This window comes from Malania oleifera, chromosome 1 (assembly GCF_029873635.1).
Source record: "Malania oleifera isolate guangnan ecotype guangnan chromosome 1, ASM2987363v1, whole genome shotgun sequence".
NCBI classification, from domain to species: domain Eukaryota; kingdom Viridiplantae; phylum Streptophyta; class Magnoliopsida; order Santalales; family Ximeniaceae; genus Malania; species Malania oleifera.
Window position 1 is genome coordinate 1603650 of NC_080417.1, and position 25671 is coordinate 1629320.

Below are 25671 nucleotides of genomic sequence, written 5' to 3' on the forward strand. Positions count from 1 at the left end.
TTATTATTCAAATTTTAATTACTTAGGAAATGAATTTTTTGTCATTTTTATTTTATATGAAAGATAAAATTGTAAATAAGATTTCTAAATCTGAATTAGATATGTTTCTAATTATTTTGTAAGAAGATTTTAAAAGAAGTTTAAAATTTTTCAAAAAATATGATATTTAATCGATTCACTTATTTAATGAAATAGATTATTTCCAAATACTATTTAGAGTTCATTTAGATCGAACTAACATTCTTTAAAATTAATAAAAATATTTAAATAAAAATTAATAATTATTCATAATTTGATGCAACTAATATTAAATTAATTTTGCTATGCCTACGTTTTAGTAAAGAAATTATGAGAACTTTGGCGCTTTAAGTATTTTTAGCCGACTAATTTTGACTAGACATTCTCCATGGAAGCCAACATTAATAAAATGGAGAAAATCAAATGCCACGTCAGCGTCACGCTATGAACACGGCTCTGTTAACCTTTGATACCGCTTTAATCCAACGGCTCTCGCATTTCCGACCATTTAATCGCCCACATTTTTTCTGATTAAAGCTAACGTTAATCACCGATTTAAAAACTGATTTTTTAAAATGAAAAATACGTGCATGCACATTGTCACGGTCTCTCTGTCTTCCCTTTTTTGTTAGTTTCCAGAAATTATAATTTTAGAATCGTTAAAAAATAAGTAAATTTTTGCTATTAGAATCTGTAATTTAGGAGAGAAACGAAGAACATTTTAATTAATATCGGAGGGGAAGGTGCATGTTGGAGCTAATTTTAAACATAGAAAGAAGTAGAAGATAAAAGGGACGCCATTAAAGTTTGATTTTAGAGATCGAGAGGGAGAGAGGATGAAATCAGACAAAAAGCCTTGATTGGATTCTCCCGGCGGAGCATTCTCTTCAACTTTTGTGATTCTTGCATTGTTCTTACTTCTTATAGGGAGTAGAGCTGATTCTTCGGACATTCCTCTGTTCCTCTCTAAACATAGGGACTGTCGCTTGCCAGTCTGGTCTACTGCTGTTGTGTGCATTGTTTGGTTTAGCGAATTTCGGGATTCATTGTGTGGGGGGATCAATGGTCCATTGATGTTTTTGGATTTCGATTTCTGGGTATCTTAATATTCGCCCGAAGATTGCGATTCGTTCTTGTAAGCTAACACTTCGCGAGTTCAATTGTATAATTTCATATGCTTAGTTTGGTTGCTGAGCAATCCCAAGAACAGAGTTGAGAACAACTTCGATTCTCACTACACCCACTTCAACCCAACCTATGACCGGCAATCAAATCTAGTGCTATTATCAGTGTTTCTTTTCACTGTAGAACTGTAGAAATCTACATACTGTTTACAAGTTCTCGTTCCAGGTGAAGAAGAAACCCTTGAGCAATGTTTACAGAAGGTCTTGACAGTAATGCCCTGAAATGGGTTCGAGAGGTAAGCCGAAAGATTTGATTTTATGTTATCCATCTTTTAGCCCTAACATATCCAGAATTTTGAAGATTACTGGTCCCCCCCGTCCCCCCCCCCCCCCCCCCCCACAAAATGTTAAGGTAGAGCATGACTCCCTTGTTTGGTTTACCTTTTACATATTTGTTTTTTGGGATGCTGAATTAGGAGACTGCTGCTAGGAAGAGGCACGTGCCTGATGCTGCTGGTAACCAAAGGAATGGTGGTTGGGGATTTGGATTGCCTTCTCAAGCCAAGTTCCAAAGTGGGCATTTGCCATATCGTTCGATGCCGGTGGTGCGAGCATCAGCAGTGATTCCCAGTGAATCTGAGTATGGACCGGATGAGGACTCGTCGGAGGATGAGCGATATGGTGGCGGATTCTCACTTGACTCATCACCCCAGGATGATAAGCTCGCCAATGGTGCGAGTGCCAGATGCGTTGCTCCATTGCAGGGGCATGTGAAGCAAGGACATGGTGTGCAGGGATTGGAAGGTAAAGGTGTTGGGCACTCAGTTGGTCTGCTCGAATCTACCGATGATGAATCATCAGATTCTACTGCTGAAATCTCATCAACGCAAACCAACGGTGGTGGCAGAGCAGTTTGGAGGGCAATGTATCCATCAGATGGCTATTGCTCCAATGTTGGTTTTCAAGCAACCATGGAAATGGCAGCCAAGCAGGTGTCTAATCCTGACATTTTGTATTTTATTATGCTTATTACTCTATAGTGCACGACTAGCTAACTTAAAAAATGCGTAATGTTGTTGGAGATGATTGCTGTATCCTTAGATCAGAATGTGGTTATACTTTGTAGGGTGGTTGTGAGCCATATTTGAGGTACCATAATTAGTTGATCATGAGAGCTAAGTGTGGAAAAAGTTAAGTTTGGAAATTTTGCTTATCCCGTCAGGAAGAAAACAAGCCTCACAATGCAAAAGCTGTTAATTAGTCCCTTAATTTTACAAAGCATGATTGCAAAACAGGATAACTGGCAAGGTATTACAGATCCCAAACTCACCCAGAATGCCTAATGTTATTTTCAAATGCTATTTTCTTATTTTTTGAAGTTCCACCTCGATCATTTTTAGCTGAATTAATTTTCTGTGCTTTGTTTTCTACATGACTAAAACATGGCCGCCTGGCTGGAACACCCGTCCCTCCCCCACCCACCCCTAAAAAAAAGGAAAAAGAAAACACTGCTGGCTTGGACCTATATCATATGAACGGTTCACATGTCCACATAAATGCTTGTGTATGCATGGATAAATGTTGTGTGTGAGTGCACAAATTATATGCATGATTTCATAGTTCATGCTGCAATGTGTTGTAGAAATTAATAATGAACTATGTACATGATTGCCCAGTTGGTTGTGATGGACAATACATTTAGAAATTAGAACTACATATTGGTTAATGATTTTCTATGATCTAGTTGCATGATTTCGTAGTAGTCTTTTTTATTGGCTAGTTTGGTTAGAACTCTAATTTAATACTGTTCTAGCAGTCTTCAAGAGGACTGCGGTGAGAGAAGAAACCAAAGTTCACCCTCCTTGTACTAGGAGTTTTTTTCTTTTCTTTTCTCTCCGCTTCCTTTTTTGCTGGCTGTAGAAATGTTGACATTGAAATTTTTTGGGGTTGTTTGATATCACTTAAATTTTCTGTTTTTTGTTTTCATTGCAGTAAAAAACATGTACCCGTAACATATTTATCTGATCATAAGTTTTCAATTTTTGTTTTTAGTTTTCATTTTGTGGCAACAATTAGAAACTAGATTTCTTGGTTTTCAATTATTGTGGCAATCTATTTGTTTATAGCACTTTAATATCCAAAATTAATTATGTGTATTAAATCAACTTGTACATGATGTTTAATGAAAAAATTGAAATTAAAATAAAATAAAAAACACTTAAAATTTCTAAAATTTGAAAATTAGATAACAAAAAATATCTTTATCATTTTCAACCTTCATAGTTCATATACAATAGGACAGCTTTAGAATACCAAAAAAATGAGTTTAAGGAGTAAAATATAATAATCAAGTAAAAGAATTATAATTAATTTCTTACTTTGTATTATTATACATTTTTTTATTCTTTTGAATTTTCAGTATTCTAATTGTGTTTATTATTAGGTCCAAAACAGAATTAAACATGTATTCAATTTGGTTTTTAATTTGTTTTGATTTTGAAATAATTAACCAAACAGGTTGCCAATTTTCAGTTTATTAGTTTCTATTTCTGGATTTTAGTTTTCTGAATTTTATGCTCATGATGTAAATTCTTACACTTTTCTAAATGTCAGGAACTAAACATTGTTGTAAGTGCAACTAATGTGCCTCTTTGTTTACTTTTCTAAGAGTGATTCGTACCATGAAATATTTGGTGTCCTGTTTTGTGGCTGCGAATGTTGTTTTATAAGTCCTGCCGTATCTTGATCTTTTGGCCTACTTTATTCAGAGTTATATTGTTGGTTTAGAGTCTTTAGACTTAAGTTTGTCCTTGCATTGTTCTTATCTGGACTAGTTGCTACAGGACTTTAGTGGTGGGTTGCAAAACAAGAAGCTTTGTGATAATGATATCCCCAGGACCCCTAGCGCACCTCCATTTGTTGGATCCTGTGAAGAAACCAATGGAGTGGCTGAGCAAGTTCCAACTTCTAGATCACATGGTATCCCAAGCACGACAATTTCTACTGGTTCAGCTATCTCTTATGATCCAAAGAAAACTAAAAGCCATATTTCAGGTGTGAATGCCCAGAACAGCAATGGAAATAGGACTTTTGACGCATCTACAAGGTGTGTAAGGGACGTGTGAGCATGTTTGCATACATGAGTGTGCGCTTGGTTTCTTCAATGCGAAGTTGTTGGGATAACTGTAAACAAATGGTTTACTTTCATTCTGTCTCACAGGATTTCTGCTGACACGGAAACTGCTGCATCATCTTCTGTACCACTTCGCACCCCCACGTTTCATGCAAGGTATTAACTGATCCAACATTTGAGCCTACTTTTGGCTGTTGCTTTTTAAGGCCCCCATGGTTTGTGGTTGACGGGCACTAATCACAATTGCGTATTTCTGCTTTAATTTTGACCATGTTTTTAAGCAATCCGTTTATTTTGATTATCTGTTCTTATCTGTTTATTTTAATTGGATTCAGTGGGCAAGGTCCGTGGTGTGCTGTGATTTCATACGATGCTTGTGTTCGGCTCTGTCTTCATTCATGGGCCAAAGGTTGCACAGAAGCGCCCATCTTCTTGGATAATGAATGTGCACTGTTGCGAAATGCATTTGGGTCAGTCTTGTTTACCTTTCATGATCCTTTGATCCTTTGTTTCCCTTTCCCAATGTTTTTCATTTTTATATTTTTTATTTTATAGATAATGTACAAGGAATAACATCAAAGTAAAGTTTAGAAATGCAAACCAGGAATTAGTAAAAGGACCATGGAGATTTTGTTTGGTTAAGTTGGGGAGGCAAAGGAAGGGTGTAATGGAAAGGGTAGTTGTAGCGCCTCTTTTGAGGGAAAAGAAACAAAGGAAAAGGCATTGTTTGGGAAAGGATAATGAAGGAAGGGGAATGAAACTCTTATATTATTTTACTTTGATATACACCCTTTCATTTCTGTTCATTTATTTGGAGAACTTATAACTCTAATGCATCGAAAACGCTGTGCCTATGTGAGCTAAATGGCGTATTCTTGATTGGAATCAAGAAAATTATGTTGAGCGAGAGCATTAACTAAAAAAAAGTGTAGAACATGCACTTCACAAAAAAAAGGTGTAGAACGTGAATTATTTTTCATAAACAACTTGAAGGGCATGATTGGAATTAAGTAAATTTTCATTAAAGGAGGTTTCCTTTCTATTCATTTTGTTTTCAAGAATAATATCCACTGACTTCTAAAAACATGAAAATGAAGGTATTTTCTGCATTTCTGTCTTTTCTATTTTCATAAACAAAAACAATTTTTGACATGCATGGGGCCAAGTTAGAAGGGGAGCTTAGGCGCAACAGTAAGGTTGCCGCCATGTGACCTGAAGGTTGGGTTTGAAGCGTGGAAACAGTCTCTTTCAAAAATGCAAGGTAAGGCTGTGTACTATAGACCAATTGTAGTCCGCCCCTTACGTAGGAGCTTTGTGCACGGGGCTGCCCTCATATGGGGCCAAGTTACAATCTTCATTTCTTCATTGATCTAAGTTTGGGAGCATGCATTTAGAGGCTTGGATTTGGACAAAAATTCCCTATAGAATTGTGTTGAATTTTGTTCAAATGCACTCAAATCCAAATCCAAGGCTTCAAATTCTTGGCCCCAAATGCAGCATTAGAGGTAATTGGAATTTAAGAAACGGAAGATGTGAAACTGAGAACACAATTAATGTTGATGTGATGGAACCATGTCATGGAGCTATTTCAGCTTGTAATTTGAAGTTGTTAAAGAAATTTGAAGAAATGGATTTCAACAGCAGGTCTTAACTCTGCTACTGGCTTAACCGTCTTTTACCTCTTGTCTGATTGCATGATTGCGTGTTGCATTTTGTTTGCCGTCAAAATTATAAAATACCTGTTTACATGACATTATTTCACGGAGAAGTTGTAATGAGTAATCTGATCAGCATTCAAGATTTTTGGATCCACTAAAACTACAAGTAGGTCATATTTCTTTTCTTTTTTCATTTTTTTTTTGGTATTTTTATTTTATTTTATATATTTTTATAAATTTGAAACTTCAAACTTAAAAAACAGGATTTTGCTTTGTGCATCTATTGATCTTAACACATTGCATTTCAGCATTTAGCACTATGACTTGCGGAACTCAATCTTCCTTCTCTGCATTTGGATATCCACTCTTGTTGATACTCTAATTCTGGTTGTCCCCCTTGTTTCAGTGCATGTAGGTCTTAGTATCTTCCTTATGAGACATCATATGATATCGAAGTTTGAATTTGATTATGCAGTTATGTTGATCATTTCTGTTTTGTTTCTTTAACATTATAGTTTGCAGCAAGTATTATTACAACCAGAGGAAGAACTACTGGCGACACAATCTTCTGAGGTTGTCAGTGAGAGGTCTGCCCCAAAACCTAAAAAAAGTATTGGGAAAATGAAAGTGCAAGGTACTCTTAAGTTTTCTCGTTAGACATTTTTTATTTGTTTAGTACTATAGCTGCATTTTGTGGCCTCTACCATACCATCTTTCTGAAGTTTTTGGTGATTAAACAGTGCGTAAAGTGAAAATGGATTTAGACCCACCTACAGGCTGCAGCTTTACATCTTTAAAAACACGGAAGCAAAAAATCGAATTTCTTCAGTTTCATGCATCCAATTTAAAATCAACACTTTCTTCTCGGTGGGAAGCTCTTCGAAAAGTTCGTGTGACTACTCAGATTCCTGCCAATGGTTCTTGTTCACGCCAAGGCTTGGCATATTTTTATTTAGTCACTGAGTATATTAAAGAGGCCTATAATGTGACTACTATGCGCAACAGTTCAACATCCCATGAAGTGGTGCCAGGTGTGCATATCCGGATTGTTTTCTGCATTGAAATCTACAACTACATTAAAGTTGAGTGTAGTTGCTTCTTGGGCTGACACATTGGGTTTGTTTGGGGTTGTCTCATGTGGCCTGGCTACATTTGGGGCAATGCAGTTTATTTTTTATTTTTATCTTTGAAACATTGCATCTTTTAGTGTGTGAGGTATCATGTGGCGGGTGTGTGTATGTTGGGGCAGCCTGGTTGTGGAATGTGGGATGTGGTTAGGGAACAAAAAGAAAAAAAAAATCTTTGGATGAATTCTATTTGTCTTGACATAATATTTCATTTGTTATGTTCGTTATTTAATTCATATGCAATAGGTTGAATTTTGAATGGACCCGATGCATAGTGTGGGCAATTACTAGTTTTAAAATGAAATTTATGCACAAAAGTCTCTACCTGTTCTTGTGATGCCTTTGCATTAGCAAGTAGTTCCTTGGAAACGTTAAAATATTTTTATGATTTATGCCTGACAATTTGGAAAAAAAATATTCTTGGTCAGATACCTGCTTTCATTTCCTCGTGTCACTATGTGTAAGGCATTGATCATGCTCAGTGCCTCAGTTCTCAAAAGTGAAATCATTCGCTTTTTGGTTATGGAATTCATGACCCAAAAATAGTATGCTGCTCATCTTTATTTTGTGAAATGGTAGTTGAGAGTGAATGTGCCATGTGCAAGTGAAGGTTTTCTAATGCAGATTTAAACTGTCGAATGTTGTAGGCAAAGAAATTTGCTTATCTATGTGAAGATTTTAAGTCCCTTTTGCTGGAAAACCCTGGAAAAGAAAACATTCCAAGACCTTGGTTTGTTTTGACTTTTGAGGAGTATTTTAAGTTCTTGGAAAAGTTTTTCCTAGTTTAGGGAAAAAGAACAGCAAAAAACTTTCTATTTGTTTCTTTAAAAGAAATAGGGAGTCTGTTTTCCTTATGTGAGGAAAATGCACTGAATAAGCTGGTGATGGCTAATGACAACTGACTCTCACCGAGTACAAAGCCATAATCAAATTATGATCCCATGTGTGATAACACAAAATTTTTAAAAATATTTTAAAAATAATTAAATAAGCAATAACAAAAAATTTTTGGTCAGCAAAGTTTTTCCAAAATTGACAATCTAATCAGTAACTATTGAAGGAAAATGGTTGTGCACTAGGCATTTGATCCATTAATCTTGGTTGAAAATTTTGATTAAGTTCAAGAATTAAGTCATAAATTAATGATTTGACGAAGTGATTTCAAACCAAACTCAATCCATATTTCAGATATGCAAACCTGAACCCAACTTTTTAATTTTGGAACAGTCCTTCGTTCTGTGTAGAAATTTATAATATATTTTAAAACTTTAAATTTTGTTTTTAAATTGATAAATAATTTTCATTATATTTTAATATTTAAACAGCTAAAAATAAATTAAATGAAAAACTACTTAGCACCTACTGGGGTGTATTCAGGGTTTTGGCTAGGATCCCTTACATAGTCTCTACTTATGATTTAAAAGTTGGCATGACATGCATCTCATACATAATACTAACACATACCCCTTTCAGTTGGTGAAGCAGATTTTTTTATTTTTTATTTTTATTTTTGCATAGAAAAAGAAATTCATTAACAAGAATGAGAAGAATTTACCTCAAGATGGAGGATAAGGGATCCCCCTAAAGAAATAATAAAAAAAAAAACCAAAGGGATCACAATAATGCTCCCCCCAGTTCCTTGAAGATCTGACAAAAAACCCCAAAAAAACCCAAAGAATGAGCCCAAAAAGATAGGAAAACCACTCTATCCCAAAGGAGTCAAGGAGGAGGATTATTGTATTAAAAATATATGAATATGCTGAATCACAATACTTGTTCTTAGTAATCTATAGTTCTTCGTTTCTACTAATAGATGCAAGGTTTGTTGAAATTAAAAATTATAAGTAAAACAATCATATTTTAGGGGGTTTAAATCTGGCAGTCATTATTTAGTATGTGTTCTCTTGGTCTTGTATTAGCTATCTCTTTTCATTGATGTTTGGGAGCCTTACGCATTTGTTTTCTTGTATAAAGGATCAAAATTGATGTAATGAATGGGTACTTGGAAACTTTATAATTTTTATTTTGCTATAAGATGGTTGGTAGATTATCCTTTTGTTTATTCTAACTTATGGTGTCTGTTAATGTCAGAAACATACTCTTGCTTATTGAGGTTGAAGAGTTCGTCTGAGGAAGATGCGGTTCGAATGCAACCTGGTTCTGGCCAAACTCATGTATTGTATGTATATGTTCTTACAGTTTTGCCTTTTTTTAACTTCTGTTCTTCTGTTAGTAGAGTCTGATTACTGTTTTGAGCTACTGCATTACAGCTTTCCTGATAGTCATAAAGATGATCTGATTATCGAAGTTTACGATTCTAAAAGAAAATTTGTTGGTCGTGTCATTGCTCAAGTGGCTGCTATTGCCGATGACCCTGTAAGGTTTTTGAAACCTGCTGTTGGATGAATGGATTAGCCATACAATATGTTTAAACTGAAAGGCTAACATGTTATTTGAAAGCAGGTTGACAAGTTTCGCTTTTGGCCTCTACATCATGAGCCAGAGGATGAACGCATTGGTGAAGTGCAACTATACATCAACTACTCAACTACTCCTGATGAGAATAGTCATCTTAAGGTACAATGATGGGTCACAAGTTGGATTATTGTTATAAGCACTGGCTACTTTGTTTTCCATTTTTGCTTCTGTGATAATTAAAAAAGAGTCTTGTAAAGCACCCTTATAAAATGTTTTATCTACTTTAAATTGAAGCATGGGTTAGTGCTGCACTGCTGCCTGCTCTGCCCAATTAGAGGCCTACAATATGATATGTTGCAACATGCTGTTCAATGAATAGAATGTTGCTGAGGTCATTTTTTTGTCATCATGCCAATTTAGCTTTTTAGACTATCATTTCATGACTGGCCTTGTGGTGCAATGTTGTTGGCATTGGTATTGCAAGGAAATATATATTTCCAATATCTACAGAAATAGCCAAAGAAAAGAGAGGATGGACAGGGACAGTAGCAGAAGAGTTGTAATTACTAATTAGAAGTACCCTACAGTATTGGACTTTGTTTGGCGAGATGTGGTTGGCTGTTACCTGAATGTTTAATAAGATTTGATTGGAGCTTGAAACTGTAAATTTAATCTGCACCTGTGTGTCTTCAAGAACCACCATCATTGGTGTTCAATTTGTCCCACTTGAGTGCTTTCATCAGCTGTGTGGAATGTAGTGGATTTAATTATGCTGTCATCATAAATTATTCTGTTTTAAAATGCTTATAAATACTAACCTCCTTCCTTTTACTCCTAGTGTGGTACTGTTGCAGAAACTGTGGCATATGACTTGGTTTTAGAGGTTGCAATGAAAGTTCAACATTTTCGTCAGAGAAATTTGTTGCTATATGACCCATGGAAGTGGTTATTGAGTGAATTTGCATCTTACTATGGCGTGTCTGATGCATATGCTAAACTTAGGTATGGAGATGTGATGAACTTCATAGTATCTTTATGCCAAATTTCAGTAGTTTGGGATGCACAATTGGTGAAATTTTATTCGTATTTAATTGGTTATGTTTTTAAGCTAATGTGCTAATGTGTTTTGAGACATGATGCCTCACAGATATCTTTCATACGTTATGGATGTGGCTACACCCACTGCAGATTGCCTAATCTTAGTTCACGATTTTCTATTTCCTGTGCTTATGAAGGATGGCAACAATAAGCGCACTTTGAGTCATCAAGAGGTAGGAGTTAAATTTTGGTCAGAACTTTCAGCGTCTGGTTCTTTCATACCATGCATAATTAGTTTGATTGCTTCTATGTACTCTTCAGTAATGATCGATGATATACTACTCTTTTGGCAATGGTGACCTACTGTTTCAATTTGAAACAGTTAATGTCAGAATAAAGAGAGAACAAAAGTTTTTTTAATTTTTAGGTGACAAACTCATCCAACTCTAAGGCATGTTAGGCCCTCATTAGCTTGGACTTGTTTGGTTAAGCCTTCTCCATGCTCTTCCCTCCACCCAATCCCAATTCTTTTTCCATGCTCCTACCCATGGCTGTTAAAATCGCGACCTGAATTGTAGGATGAAGGATCATATGATCCTACTATCCTACTTGACTAAAACAATCCTGATCCTACCTAGAATTGCTATTTGTTAGGAATTGCAGTAGTATACTAGTATTGTCGTTGGATCAGTGGGAGTGGCAGGATCGTGGTAAGATTGTAAGATCCTACATTCTTTAATTTTTTAAAATCTTTGCAAATACTTTTCATATAGGCTTGATTTTTGTCTTGCACACTTATGCATGAAATGGACAGCTTAGAAAGTGATTTGGTTTTATTTTATATTAACGAAATTATGACTCATTTTTAAATTTCAAATGTTTAGAATTAAGATAGACAAATAATACATTGATGCATTTATCAATAATAATGATAATGATAGTGATGATTTTAACGATGGACTTGATTAAGTTATTCATGATAGTCTTAGTTATGCCAATGAGATGAACTGTGGCTTGGATGCTGGCATTTAAGATAGAATCTAGCTTGATAGTTTAGCTTTGTTTGTTGAGAATTTTTTTTTTGAAAAAGGAAAATGGATATTCATGTTGTATGGTTGTCTGTTGACTGATTTGTGTTCCGGCACTAATGCACCGAATCCCATTAGCAATCTGCAGTTAAGTGAGTTTGAGCGAGAGTAGTGCTAGGATGAGTGATCTCTTAGGAAGTCCTCGTTTGACTGATTTGTGTTAAAAGTTATGTTCTTGGTTTTTTTTTTTTTTTAATAAGTAATTATATTATTCTCATTATGAGCCGGTTTGGTTAAGTTATGAACATAACAATTTGAGCCCTTCAATCTTACCATAGATACTTGTAATTTTTTGAGTTGTCAACACTTACTAGCCAATTTTGTTGGTTTATATCATAGAAATTTATGAAAAAACGACATACAAATGCATTTTTCATATTTATTTATGTATTTAGTAGAATCTTAAGATCCTCTATCCGATTCTAAGATCCAATCCTACAAACCATCCTAGCAATCCTACATAGGTTCCCGATTTTAATAACCTTGCTCCTACCAATCTTTTATTTTTATTTATTTATTTTTAAAATTTTATGGATCATATCTAATACTGGATAATCTTTATGACATGTTATATCAGTGCAGTAATTTTTGAACATATTTTTCTAGTGCCAATTAGATGATATACCCTGTGTTTCATCATTTTTTCTTTTCTTTAACTGAGTGTATTATAATTTATAACACTATTCATTTAATAATTCTTTGAATGGTTAATCATTTTCCAGAATCGCATCCTTGGGGAGATCGTGGATCAAGTTGAGCAGACTCTTGCTTTGGTTTTTGAGAATTACAAGTCACTTGATGAATCATCACCATCAGGGTTGATGGACATTTTCAAGCCAGCAACTGGACTGGCAGCTCCTGCATTGGCACCTGCCATAAAATTATACTCTCTTCTACATGATATAATATCTCCTGAGGCACAGTTGAAGTTAGTCAGATATTTTCAGGTACTAAAAACTATTTTTTCTCATTAGGTTTTTTCCCCTCTCTTTCCCTTCCTTTTCTGAAGGGTCAAAGTTTGTCCAGGCTGCTGCAAAGAAAAGGTCAAGAAAACATGTGGCAGAAACAGATGAGTTTTTTTCAAGTAAGAATGAGAATATATTGCTGGATTCTGTAACTCATTCTACTGCTTACCAGAAGATGAAATCTGTTTGTTTGAGTATTAGACATGAAATCTTCACCGACATTGAGATTCACAATCAGAATATACTCCCCAGGTGAATTTGTGTCTCTGTATTGTTTTGTGGTTTATGAAGCATTTGAAGTGCTTTTGTGACTCTTACCTCTGCTAACATAGAAAGACCTGCAATTGTGTTCTCCTTGCTTTTACGATTTTCTGGAATGTAGTGATCTTTTTTTTTTTTTTTTCCCTTCATTTTGTTTGAAAGAGAATGGGACATTGACTGGTAAAACCATGGAGGTAGTTGACACAATGATTTAAAGAAAATTAACTTAGTTTGCCTTCAAAAAAGTAATGTAGAATAAAAGGCTAAAGAAATTAAAAATGAGGATTTAAACTTTGGTGTGCATAAGAATGGGTAGGAATCATTGTAAAGAAAGACTTAAAAGCTAGTATTCTAGATGTTAATAGAGTAGGAGATAGAATCACAAAAATCAAGATTGTCTTGGGACGAGATAATAAATGTCACTAGTGCTTATTGTCTTCAAATAAGCTTGTTGGAATACCTTCATAGATAATTTTGGGATAATATGTTTAAAATTAGTAAGGGATATCGGGGAGTGGTAAAATACTCATCTAAATGGTCATATTGGAAAGGATGATAAAGGTTATGTATATGGAAACAAAAATGAGTCCGAAGACATGATCTTAGACTTTGCTATGCCATATAATCTTATAACAAGATTGCTCCTTTGTGACCAATTAGTCATGGGTTTGAGTCCAAGGAAACAGCCTCTCTGCATAAAAGTAGAGGGCTGCATACAAGGAGAAAAAGAGTTAATAACCTTCAAGAGTGGACAAAGTAAAAATCAAGCAGATTTTTGCTTAACTAGAAGGTACATGCTTTGTCATGTAATGATTGTAAAGTTGTTCTAGATAAAATTTTAAGCCCTGTTTCGGAGCACTTTAAAAAATGTTCTTATAGCACTTATCACTTAAAATAAACACTTTTACATAAGTGGTGTTTGACTTGCAGTACAACAAATACTTACGCAATAAGAGCTTTTCCAGAATCTTTTTTGAGACCTAAGTGAATTTTGAGAAGCAATCTAAGATAGTTTTTTGGCCACATACAAGTGCCACTGTTCATAAGCCATGTCGATTTTGTATATATAAGAATATTTAGTGACTATTTTATAATTTAAAAAATACATTAGAAAATAATCATATATTATTTTATTATGTATTATAATATATTAATTATTAATGAAGCATAATTCAATTTTGGAATGAAGAAGAAAAACCATCTATTATTTTAATTAATATTAAAAATTAAAAATACTAATTTAATTAATAATATTACTTTAACATAAGTTAATGTGATAATCATATATTATTAATATAAATAAGAACAAGATTATTATTGATCAAAAAATAATATTAGTTTATTTTTACTTAATAAAAATGTTTAAATGTTAATTAAAAATAATAGTTAAAATAATTATTAATTAAATTATTAATAAAAAATTAATCATATATTATTTTATTATGCATTATAACCTATAAAATTATTAATAAAATATAATTAAATTCTGTAATGAATAAAAAGAACCATCTATAAATTTAAATTAGCATTAAATAAACTAAAAATTTTAAGTTAGTTATTAGTACTATTTTTAACATAAATTAATATCATATTCATATATTATAAATATAAATTAATAGCATGATTATTTTTAACTAATAAATAATATTGTATTAGTTTAGTTAGTAGAAAATATTTAAATTTAATTATAAAATTAATATAATTATCATTTAAAATTTTAATTATAAAAATATTAATATTTTTATTTAAAATATATTTAAAAAAACATCTTAGATATTATAATTCAGTTATGGATTGAACAAGAACTATTTATTAATTTAAATTAACATTAAATAAATTAAAATTTTAAATTTAATTAATAATACTATTTTTTTATCCTAATTTAATATGATAGTAATATGTTATAAATATACATTAATTATAAGATTATTATAATTAAAAGTAATAATCTTATATTATTTTTAATAGAAAATATTTAAATTTTAATTATAAATAATTATTAATGAAATTTTTTATTTAAAAATAATGATATTTTTTAATTTAAAATATGTTTAAAAATAATCATATATTACCCTATAATAAAAGTCCAAATACCACTTATTTTAAACATAACCAAACACCACTTATAATTTTCAGCATTTTTCCAATTCAGCACTTATTATCAGCACTCAATAATTTCAACACTTTTTCTTAAAAGCACTTCTCCATAAGTGGTTCCAAACGATCCCTAAGTACACAACATAAAGTAATTCCATTTTTTAATTTGTATAATAGATCAATGTAAAATAACTAGATGGTGAAATCTAAAGGGAGAAAATATAAAAAAAGTTAAAGATAAAATGATAAAAGATTGTGATTAGACAATGGGAGATAACATAAACATGGACACTCTTTGGAGTAGTATAGATAGTTCTTATAAAGAGATAGAGAAAAAAGGTTTTAGGTGAATATAGAGGAAGATGCTTGACTAGAAAGAGAGTTGGTGGTGAGACAAAGATGACCAAAAATTTGTTAAAAAGAATATAGTTTAAGACATGCTAAAATTATGTAAACATAAAAAATTTTGAAAAATATGAAGAGGCTAGAGAATATGCTAAAAAAGTTGTTAGTGAAGCTAAACATAGAGTCTATAATAATTTATATACTAGATTAGAGACGAATGTAGGGGAAAAAAGCATATCTAAACTTTCTAGAGCCAGGTAAAGAAAGAGCGGAGACTTGTGTAGTATCAAATGTGTAAAAACTTATAATTATAGTGTTTTAGTTAAAGAATATGGTATAAAAGAAATATTGCAAGCATACTTCTAGTAAGCTATTAAATGAAAACCAACTAGAAGGCTTAAAATTAGAATTGACAATCGAGGGAAAACCTAAAAATTTGAGATTTATCTGCAAAAATAGATTCAATGAAGTGAAGTTTGCATTAAAGAAGATGAAAAATAGATAATCTATAAGATTGGATGACATCTCAATTGAAGTTTGGAAATGCGTAGGCAATAAATTTTATGGTCAACTAATTTATTTAACACAAGTATAAGAACTAAGAAAATGCAGATGAATAAAGGAAAGACACCTTAATACCTGTGCGCAAAAATAAAGAGATATTTAAAATTGTAATAATTATCATGGAATTGAACTTATGAGTCATACATTGAATCCTTGGGAAGTGGTTACTGAGTATAGACTGAGGTTAGAAATAAGGTTCCTGAAAATCAATTTGGCTTTATGCTTAGGAGATCAACTATCCGAAGTATATATTTATTGACAAGATCATTGCAAAAAATTTAGGGAAAACAGTAGGGACTTGCATATGGTTTTTAATGAACTAGTTTATGACAGGGTACTAAAAGAAGTTCTGTGGTGGATTCTTAAAAGAATGTAAATGTGTATGAGATGTCATTAAGATATGTGCAGTAGGGTAATGACTAGCGTTAGGACTACAAGTAGGAAATTTCCAATCGTAATAGGTCTACATCAAGGTCTGCTTTGAGTCATTTTTTTTTAGGTAGTGATGGATGAACTAACTTGGGTATCCAAAATGAGGTCATGGTGTATGTTGTTTGCAGATGATGTTATCTTTATTGATGAAACTAGAGGCGGAGTAGAATCTAAGCTAGAACTTTGGGGAGAAGATTTAGAATTTAGAGGTTTTAAGTTAAGTAGAAAAATGACTGAATATATGGAATGTCAATTTAGTCATTCTAGGAGGAATATTGGAGAAAGATTAAGCTTGATGGTCAAAATATTACTAGCACTAGCAGATTTTGATATCTTGGATAGCCAAAGGAGAAAGTGAAGAATATGTAATACATAGAGTTAAAAGCAACTTGGATAAAATGGAGAAGTGCTTTTGGTGTATTGTGTGAACGTAGAATACTCTTAAAATTAAAGAAAGTTTTGTGGAATGCTGTAGGTAGCTATGCAATGTGAATCAAAACATTGGAAAACTAAGAAACAACATTTTTGAAAAATTAAAATTGCTAAAATGCGAATTCCAAGGTGGATGAGTGGAACAACTGTAAAGATAAGTTACAAACAATTGAATACATATTCATGGTAAGTTTAGCATAGCACTTGTAGAATATAAGATGAGGGAAGGCTGGTTAAGATGCTTTGGGCACTTGCAACTTTGGCTAAATAATGCATCGGTGAGGACTGAACCACTTAATGTTAGGGCAGTAGGACTGATACGGGTACACCTAAAATAACTTGGCCTGAGTTTGCATCTAAAGATTTAACAATCCTTCAATTGTCAAAGGATGTCCTAGATTGTGCCAAATGTCATAAGCGGACTCATGTAGCTGATCCCACCTGGTTGGACCTAGCACTTGGTTGCTGTTTTTTCCCATAGGAGTATTACTGAGTGCGCTCCACTTTGAGATTTGGGCGCTAAGTTTTCAGCACAAGGGGAATGTCTAAAAGTGGGTGCTCTTATACATATTAAGTGGTGCATGAATATCACTGCTCTTTATAAAGTTCTTTCTCATGTTGTTTGTTTTTCATTGTAGTAGCTCCTCTATTCTTTATAGAACTTGAAACACTAACATGTTATGCTTTTAAGTTTAATCACATCATTGGAATACTTGTTTTGGTGTAGTTGTTTGTTGGTATGGTATTGAATAGTTTGTAATATTTGTACATATGTGGTTTTGAAGAATGTCATGGAATTAAAGTTCAAATTTTTAAAACTGATATTTTTCTAATTTCCCAGATGTCAATATTAGAATTAAAAAAAAGTGATAATAGTGTTGGCAATTTTTTCTAGAATAATTAAATTTCAATAAAATAGTGAATATTTTGATGTTCAGTAGATGTTCTTTAAATCCTTAATGTTGATCGGTGTTCTATTTTGACTTGTTTGCAGTTTTATAGACCTCCCAAATCTTTCTTCGCCCATATATAGTTTAGATCTTTGCAGTAGGATACGTGCATTCCTGGTTGCCTGTCCACCATCTGGGCCATCCCCTCCTGTAGTAGAACTTGTTATTGCTACAGCAGACTTGCAAAGGGATCTTGCGTCCTGGAAAATCAAGTAATTGACATATCTTTCCTTTACAATTTACATTGTGTTGATTTATAGTATTTATTCTTTTGTATGATCTGCACTCATTTGGCGATATTTTTTAGTCATGTTAAAGGTGGAGTTGATGCCAAAGAATTGTTCCACTCATATATAAGCCTTTGGATTCAAGAAAAGTGTACTGCCTCACTTGAGACATGCAAACTAGAAAAGGTGAATCTTATGGCTGATAATTCATATGACACATGTTTTACCAAGCCAAATTGGAATTTGTTCCTTGTGTTGGGGTACCTTTGTAGATTATAACCGAATTTATTGGGCACCCCTTAATATCAAAAAGCTTATTTCCTACTAGCCTTTGTGATTGCTTTTATGGATCATGCTTGCACACTGCTACAGATGCACAAATAAATTATATATTTTATCTGGAGCTTGTGGGTATGATGCATGGAAGCAGCCACTTGCAAAAAATGCATGATAAGGCTGTGTATACAGACCCCCATCATCATGATCCGCCCCTTCACAAGACCCTGCATACAGGGGAGCTTTGTGCATCGGGCTACCCATTATCTGAATGATATGTAAAATGTTCATATGCCTGTTGGCTAGTGTTGAATTCAATCCTAACATACTGTAACTTTAGTATTTCAATGTGTGTGTGTGTGAGAGATAGACCAAAATGGAGCTTTTGGAAGACGGATTCTGTTTGATAATTTTGGAATTGACAGGGGAGACCAAAATGGGGCTTTTCTCAGCATAAATGGTTACGTATATATATTTTAAATGTTGCACTATCAGATGATTTTCTCCCCTAGTTCTAGATATTACATTAATACGGTAGTAAATATAAATATTTTGGCACACCAATAATTTCAAGAAAGTTATCAAAGAGGTGTTTTTTAGTATATACACACACACACATGTCATGGACATATGATTGCTATCTTCCACCATATGGCACAATTTTTTATTTGATGATTGACTGGAAGAGACTAACTTGCAGGTAAAGTGGTCTGGCATTAAAACAAAACACTCAACAACTCCCTTTGTTGATGATATGTATGACCGGCTGATGGAAACAATGAATGAGTATGAAGTCATTATTTCTCGCTGGCCAGAATATATATTTCCTCTGGAGAATGTATGCCAAATATCAGTGATTTGTCACTTTACATTTTGTTTTTTTGGGATGTTTTAAAGATGTGCATGGATTTATTGTTTCTTGTTTCATCTTACTTTGTATATATTAAAAGGTGCTTGCGGACATTGAGAAGGCAGTTGTGGAAGCTCTGGATAAGCAGTATGCTGATGTTTTATCACCGTTGAAGGAGAATTTGACGAACAAGGTATTTGGGCTCAAATATGTGCAGAAAATTGCAAGAGGAACCATAGTGCACTATACTGTCCCTGATGAGGTGAGAGTTTTCTTTTTAAATTTTACATGTTGTTGCTTTCCCATCTCTCAGGGAATAGAACTGTATCTAATTTCTATACATTTTTCAGTTGGCAGTTTTTCTGAATTCCATGAGAAGGATGATAGATGTGTTGCGGCCCAAGATAGAAACCCGGCTGAAGTTGTGGGGTTCTTTCATCCCTAATGGTGGAAATGCGGTGCCGGGAGAGCATCTCAGTGAAGTAACTGTGATGCTGAGAGCAAAATTCAGAAAATATCGGCAAGCAGTTGTGGAGAAACTTGCTGAAAATGTATGTACCTTTTAAATGTTAACTTTGGTTTTACTTTATGCTTTTAGTACATGCTGATTTTATTTTTTTTCAATCGCCTATGTGATGGAGAGCCACCAATGGGGAACTTTAGATGTTTAATTATAGCTAGTTTTGTTTTTTTATAATTATTTTTTTATTTTAGTTTGGGTAAAATTTCTGATTATTTCAAAAATTTTGTTAGTTTAGGGTTATTTTGTGTATTTAAGTATTTTGGGGTCATTTTGTAATATCTTATTTTCTTGGGGTTTACATGTAAATATGTGTTGTAAAAAAAAAAAGAAGGGCAGCCCTGTGCACAAAGCTCTCGCATAAGTTACTTGGACAATTAATGTTTCAAATCAGAATTGCAATTGCAGTTGCAGTTTCCCTCCCTCTCCCTCTCCCTGTCCCTCTCTCTCTCTCTTTCGCTTCTTTCCCTCTCTTTCTCCCCTCTGTTTTGTTCTTCTCTGTCTTCTGTTCTCTCCCTCTCCCAATTCTGTTTCATCCCTGATGGCGGCCTCCTATCTTCTCTTCCTCTTCCTACTCTTCCCCAATTCTCTCATTTCTCTCTCTGATTTCTGATATTCCGTTTCTTGTCCTACATCAAGTTGGTATCAGAGCAAAGTTTGATTCACCCATTGTCTTCCCCATTAATTGGAGCTGATACACTAACAAAGTTTGAAGTTCTTACTCTTACATCAAATTTCAAATCACAACCACCAAACAAATGCATTCTTTTCTACAGTATTCAGTTTCTGCATGAATGAAGCTTTCCAAGAGGTTGCAGAAGCAAATTCAAACACTGTAGCACTGCAAAAAATTCTCGGAAAATTAAAGTCCATGCCCCTGGAATTTGAGCACCCTTTTCCAGTCTCCATTTTGCAACACCTCCTTGACCATCAGAGTAACAGAATCCCCTTACAGGCCTCCCCCTGCAATTTCACCCTCACCCAGGAAGCATGTGGCCTCACGTGCCATCTGAATGTTCTCCAGTGTTCGCTTGACACACCACCACCACCGTTCAACTTCCTCGGTAAATCTGCCTCCAGATGGATTTTCATTGCTGGAGAATCCTTGCCGGCACCCCATGTGCTCCATGCATCAGCCACATGCAAGGAAGTTGTTGAATTTCTCCTTTATTTTCCATATTCGCAATAAATTGCTTCCAGCTGCGATAAATTGGATTTTTCTTTGAGATCTTGAAGCAGAATTGAGGAAAATGCATTTGTAGGCTTTTATTTTGTGGAGACTTGAGAAAATAGGAATTCAGCTTTAGCAATTGGACTGTCAAGTGCAGTTTCCAATGTTTTCAAGGAAGAATTAAGTCTACCAGCACTCTATTGAGACTCAGCTGTGTGAATGTGAGATCCCTTGTGACAAATTGCTTTTTTCTTGGTGAGATTTTGATGTTGGTTTGAAGAAATCCATCTTCAATTGTTTAAATACACATTTTTGGAGTATAAATTCAGTGTGCCAGTATCCTTTTCCAAGTTTATAAATGGAGTTTTCTTGGAGCACCTGTGAGGAATTGAGGTAAAATATTTGAAGAATCTCTCAAAACTGCAAAGTCAGTGCAAGGGCCTTTTGGTAATTTTTAAGAACTTACACTACTTGGACTCCACAGAAATTGATTTAATGTTGCTTATCTATTTGGTATTTATTTGAATTTGCGTTGGTCCATACTTGATCTTCAGTTTAAAAAAAAAAAAGACAAGTCTAGTTTCTCACCTAGTTTGCAATTCTCAACAATTTATACAATGTAGTTGTCCGAGTTTAATGTTTGTTCAGGTCCTACATTTTTCTTAGATTGGTCGGAGGATATGGAGAATTATTTTAACTGGTATGGATTGCTTGAACACCAGATCATCTACTTAGCTAAATCAAAACTTCTTGGTTTAGGAAAAGCAATATTGGCAAAAATTTGAAAGGGACAAATGCTATTATGGAGAAACTCCTGTTACAATATGATCTGAAATGAGATATATTTTAAGAAGTAGCCTTACATTGTTATAGGGAGCAACTAGTGGACCAACTGTGCAGTCTTAGGCAACTTTCTTCTAGTGCGATCGATTATTAATTTAGAGACATCATTTTTTTGGCATGCTTTTAGTGAGGAACCTAGGTGGTGATTATGTTTAAAGAAGAGTTAAGGGATGAAGTAAGGAGGCACATGGTTTTGCAAATTTGAAAACATCCACTAATCTATCTAAGGCTTATCACATGGCTTTTGAATTTGAGAAATTTCTTTGGCTACCAACCCATAATACCACTTCCTATCTTAAAAGAGTTTCATTAGTCTTGATCAATTTCTCAATGGTCATAAGGTAGTCCTAGGCCCACCCAAGATGTTCAAGAGAAAGCTCAACTAGTTGAGGATGAAGAATCAAATATCAAAAGTGCTTATGCAAATTTTTGCATAATTGAGTATCATGACTAGATAAATGATTTTCATGCTATTAGTGCTCAATATTTTGATTCTCTAGTGGAAGTTACGATTCTTTAACAAAATAAGACCTTAGACGTGTCTTTAGTGACCAAAAACAATGTTGGTGCATCTGGGAAAGAGATGGACCTTGACTTGTCACCAAACTTGGTTGTTGAGACTTTCAAAGAACTTCAAGATGAGTTGCCAGCTACTAGGAAAGATATGTTTGTCAACGACCATCTGACCTTACAAGTAACATCCAACTGTATGATGAATTTGCTTCGAATGAATTGGCTGCATAATTTTTAATCTGTCTGTAGATCAAATACTTTTTTTCTTATAAAATTTATATTGTGTCTGCAGACAAGGATACAGAATGCAACTACATTGAAGAAAATTATCAAAGATTCAAACGTCACTGTAGTAGAATCAGACTTTCGGAGTAGAATGCAGCCTTTGAAGGAGCTGCTAACGTCGACATTAGATCACCTCCATAGTGTCTTTGAAGCTGATGTGTTCATTGCAATATGCCGTGGTTTCTGGGATCGAATGGGACAGGTAAAAAATAAGATATTTTTGAACCATATGCACAGATTTAACTGGGTTTTTGTGCATTGTTAATGATTTATTTATTTATTTATTTTTAGGATCTACTAAGCTTTTTGGAGAGCAGAAGAGAAAAAGGATCTTGTTACAAGGGTTCTCGAATTGCAGTTTCTGTAAGCAGCTCCTTTAGCACTGACATTTCCACCCAAAATTGTTGTTTTCTTGTTAACCTATAACTGAATATGGACATAGTTTACAATGAAGTTCTGAAATTTTTTTGACATTTCCTTATTATTTGTATTAATTTAACGTGACAATACTATTTTCTGAAATTACTCATGCTGTTTATATGTTTTTTTTTTTTTTAAATTAGCTTAGACATTAAATGTTTTCCTCACAATCAATCCATGTTGGAACTTTTTGCAGATTTTGGACGACATATTTGCGTCACAAATGCAGCAGCTGCTGGGCAATGCATTACAGCAGAAAGACTTGGAGCCACCCAGATCGATAACGGATGTGCATTCTGTGCTCTGTAAAGATGCCCATAAACATGGCGATGATAGTAATTACTATTATTAGAAAGGGCTAATTTTCCATTGGCAGATAATATATTCAAGTTTTGACAGATACTTTCGGGTTTTATAGATCGAAATAGGATGGAGGAGAGCACTGGAAGTGAAAAGCGGGAGAGAAATGGGGTTCCAGTTTTTGTAGTAGGGCCTCAGAGCTTGTTTCTGTAGGGTTGCTATGCTCTCCATGGCAACTGGTGGTGGTTATTGCCCCACCCCAACCCCCACCAAAACCATCCCTGCCAAAAAGAGAAAACAGAGAGGAATTTTAGAAAACATATTTTTGTTTTAACAGAGTTCTTTTACCATGTCGTGCAAGTATATGTATATATAATGCTCAGAGTAAGGGTAAGTTTCTTTCTCAACCCCATTGTAGCATTGTCATTATTGCTCATTATTAATTATCACCCTCTGGATTCGAGTAAATGCTTTGGAAATATTGTTCGGGAAGAGCCCGTCTGTATTTTCCGTGCTTCATATTTAGCGAGTTATTTTCCGTGCTGTTGGGGCCTGAGCAGAACTAAACTTTTGATAGTATTAATCAACCTCTTTCCTTGTAAACGTTCAATCAAAAAGCATTGTGGAGTAAAGTTTATGATAGTCATCAGTATCACCATGAGAAATGATTATTAGTAGGAATGTTACTCTGTTGATGACTTCCTGTGGCACTAAAAAACTTCTCTTTGACAACAATATTAGCATGTTTTTATTAAAACTTGATATACATTATTGACCTATAACCTAATAGTTTAAACTTTCATGTAAAGTGATAATCTAACATGGTATCAGAGCTCCAGTTATCAGGAGGTCTTGGGTTCTAGTTTTGTCGTCCGCATTTATTTTGTGGTATTATTTATTATTTATTTATTTCTTCATGTATTGTCGGGCTGTATGTGCGGGGGAGTGTTAAAGCTTGATATACATTGTTGGCCCATAATCTAAGTAATAATTTTACATTTTTTTCTCTTCTGGTACAAAGGAAACTAAAAAGCAACCAAACTTAGAGCTCACAAAGTTTACGCTAGATTCACTTTTGAGATTTGCACATCTGCATTTCAATCACTATGGAATGTGGTTGAACAGGGTACTAGGCCTTGGTAATGGGACATGCCTAAGCAACCATGCATGGCTATAAGGTACCCTAAAAAATAAAAATTTCATCTATGAAGGCTGAAAGGTGAAAAAAAATTTAGCTAGAAACCTAGGAAGGTAAAAAACCAAAAAGAAGGGAAGGGGTTAAGTAACCATCATGGGTCCCCTAGAAACCTAGGGAGGTAAAAATCCCGAAAGGGGAAGGAGTTAAGTAATCATAACAGGTCCAAATGGTAGCAAGAGAGAGCACTAGGCTTTGGAAATGGAACATACTTTAATAACCATGTGCAAAGTTATAAGGTACTCTTAAAAATTTCATCTACCAAGCCGAAAAATGGAAGTTTAACCTAAAAATATAGGGAGGTGAATATCCGAAAAGAACATCCGGAAGGGAGAGGAATTATCTTACACTAGTACTGTCATTACATACAAGCTACAATCATGTTATATGACGCGGGTTTGTGATGACACAAGTTCACGTGATAAGACACTGACGGGTGCAAGTATGAGGGTCCTATACACCTGTATCATCGAGTGTCTTATCATGTGGGCATGTGTCATTATGGGTCTGTATCATTCAACATTTTCCTTATGCGATCGTGATCATTACGAATCTAAATGATGGCTTGTATCATTCAACATTTTCCTTATAAGTTGTGACCGTGACTATTACGAATTTACTTGATAAAGAGAAATTATAATATTCTATCTTTTTAAATGCTACTGATAAGAACATTTTGAATTCACCAATCACCACCACCACAAAGAAAGCATAAAAAAGGCAGTTCATCAACAGTGTATCCTCTTATATTTTTGCATTTATTGTATGCTCCAACGAACCTTGTTCCCAATTCCTCCTATTTCGAGGGACCCCAAACACTAAACACAAGTGGGCCACGTTATTTACTCCGAGGTGCATCTATTCCCTGGGTCCCATCCTTTCCAACTTTACCCACCACGTGTACGGCTGATATTGCTCACCCCCACCCCCCACGCCCCTCTTTTTCCCCCACTAAAAATATCTATAGGGTTTTTATTTTAAGAAACTCTTGATTAAAATTGTAAAGTAGTTTTGATTTATCACGTTATTTATAAATTAATCATATACTATAGTGATAATTTTAAAATTATAAATTTATTTTAAAAATATAATTATGATTTAGTATATGAGTTATCACTATTTTACTATTTTAGTCTATGAATGATACGTTAGACTCGATTTACGAGACACAACTTACATGTTTCATTTTGAATTTCATACGATTTTTAAAGAAAAAAAAAACTTTTAAATGTTATGAATATTGTGTCCCATTCATAAATTTGCACGCACAATGCGTGTGCTCCGTGACTTTTGGATGGTGATAATTATAGAAAAATAAATTAATAAATAGATAACTTTTTTTAAAAAACAATAAATAAATATACTTTAATTTTTTTTTTTTAGGATAGTTATATGTGGTTATAAAGTATTTGTGAAATAAA

The 25671-nt window shown here is 33.9% G+C and overlaps 1 protein-coding gene across 2 annotated transcripts; it reads left to right on the forward strand.

Moving 5' to 3' along the window:
• Window positions 1-604: 604 nt before the first annotated feature.
• LOC131151657 (uncharacterized) lies at window positions 605-23523 on the forward strand. Of its 2 annotated transcripts, XM_058102965.1 has the most exons (23): window positions 605-1438; window positions 1619-2134; window positions 3986-4121; window positions 4197-4248; window positions 4363-4431; window positions 4611-4745; window positions 6449-6567; window positions 6674-6964; window positions 9152-9239; window positions 9331-9436; window positions 9524-9637; window positions 10317-10480; window positions 10626-10749; window positions 12327-12551; window positions 12631-12821; window positions 17695-17862; window positions 17958-18063; window positions 18854-18991; window positions 19104-19265; window positions 19354-19554; window positions 22343-22537; window positions 22627-22698; window positions 22952-23523. In XM_058102965.1, the coding sequence occupies exons 1-23, from the start codon at window positions 1391-1393 to the stop codon at window positions 23105-23107; spliced, it is 3576 nt and encodes a 1191-aa protein (XP_057958948.1). In that variant the 5' UTR covers window positions 605-1390; the 3' UTR covers window positions 23108-23523. The 2 variants fall into 2 exon arrangements, with proteins under 2 accessions (XP_057958948.1, XP_057958938.1); XM_058102955.1 differs by having other exon boundaries at window positions 681-1438; window positions 3986-4248.
• The last annotated feature ends 2148 nt before the right edge of the window (window positions 23524-25671 follow it).

Excerpts from the sequence above, each read along its gene's own strand:
- LOC131151657 (XM_058102955.1), top strand. The coding sequence starts at position 1,391 with ATGTTTACAGAAGGTCTTGACAGTAATGCCCTGAAATGGGTTCGAGAG. Across the intron at positions 4,432-4,610 it reads ACCCCCACGTTTCATGCAAG|TGGGCAAGGTCCGTGGTGTG; the intron begins GTATTAACTGAT and ends AATTGGATTCAG. Across the intron at positions 12,552-12,630 it reads AGTTAGTCAGATATTTTCAG|GCTGCTGCAAAGAAAAGGTC; the intron begins GTACTAAAAACT and ends AAGTTTGTCCAG.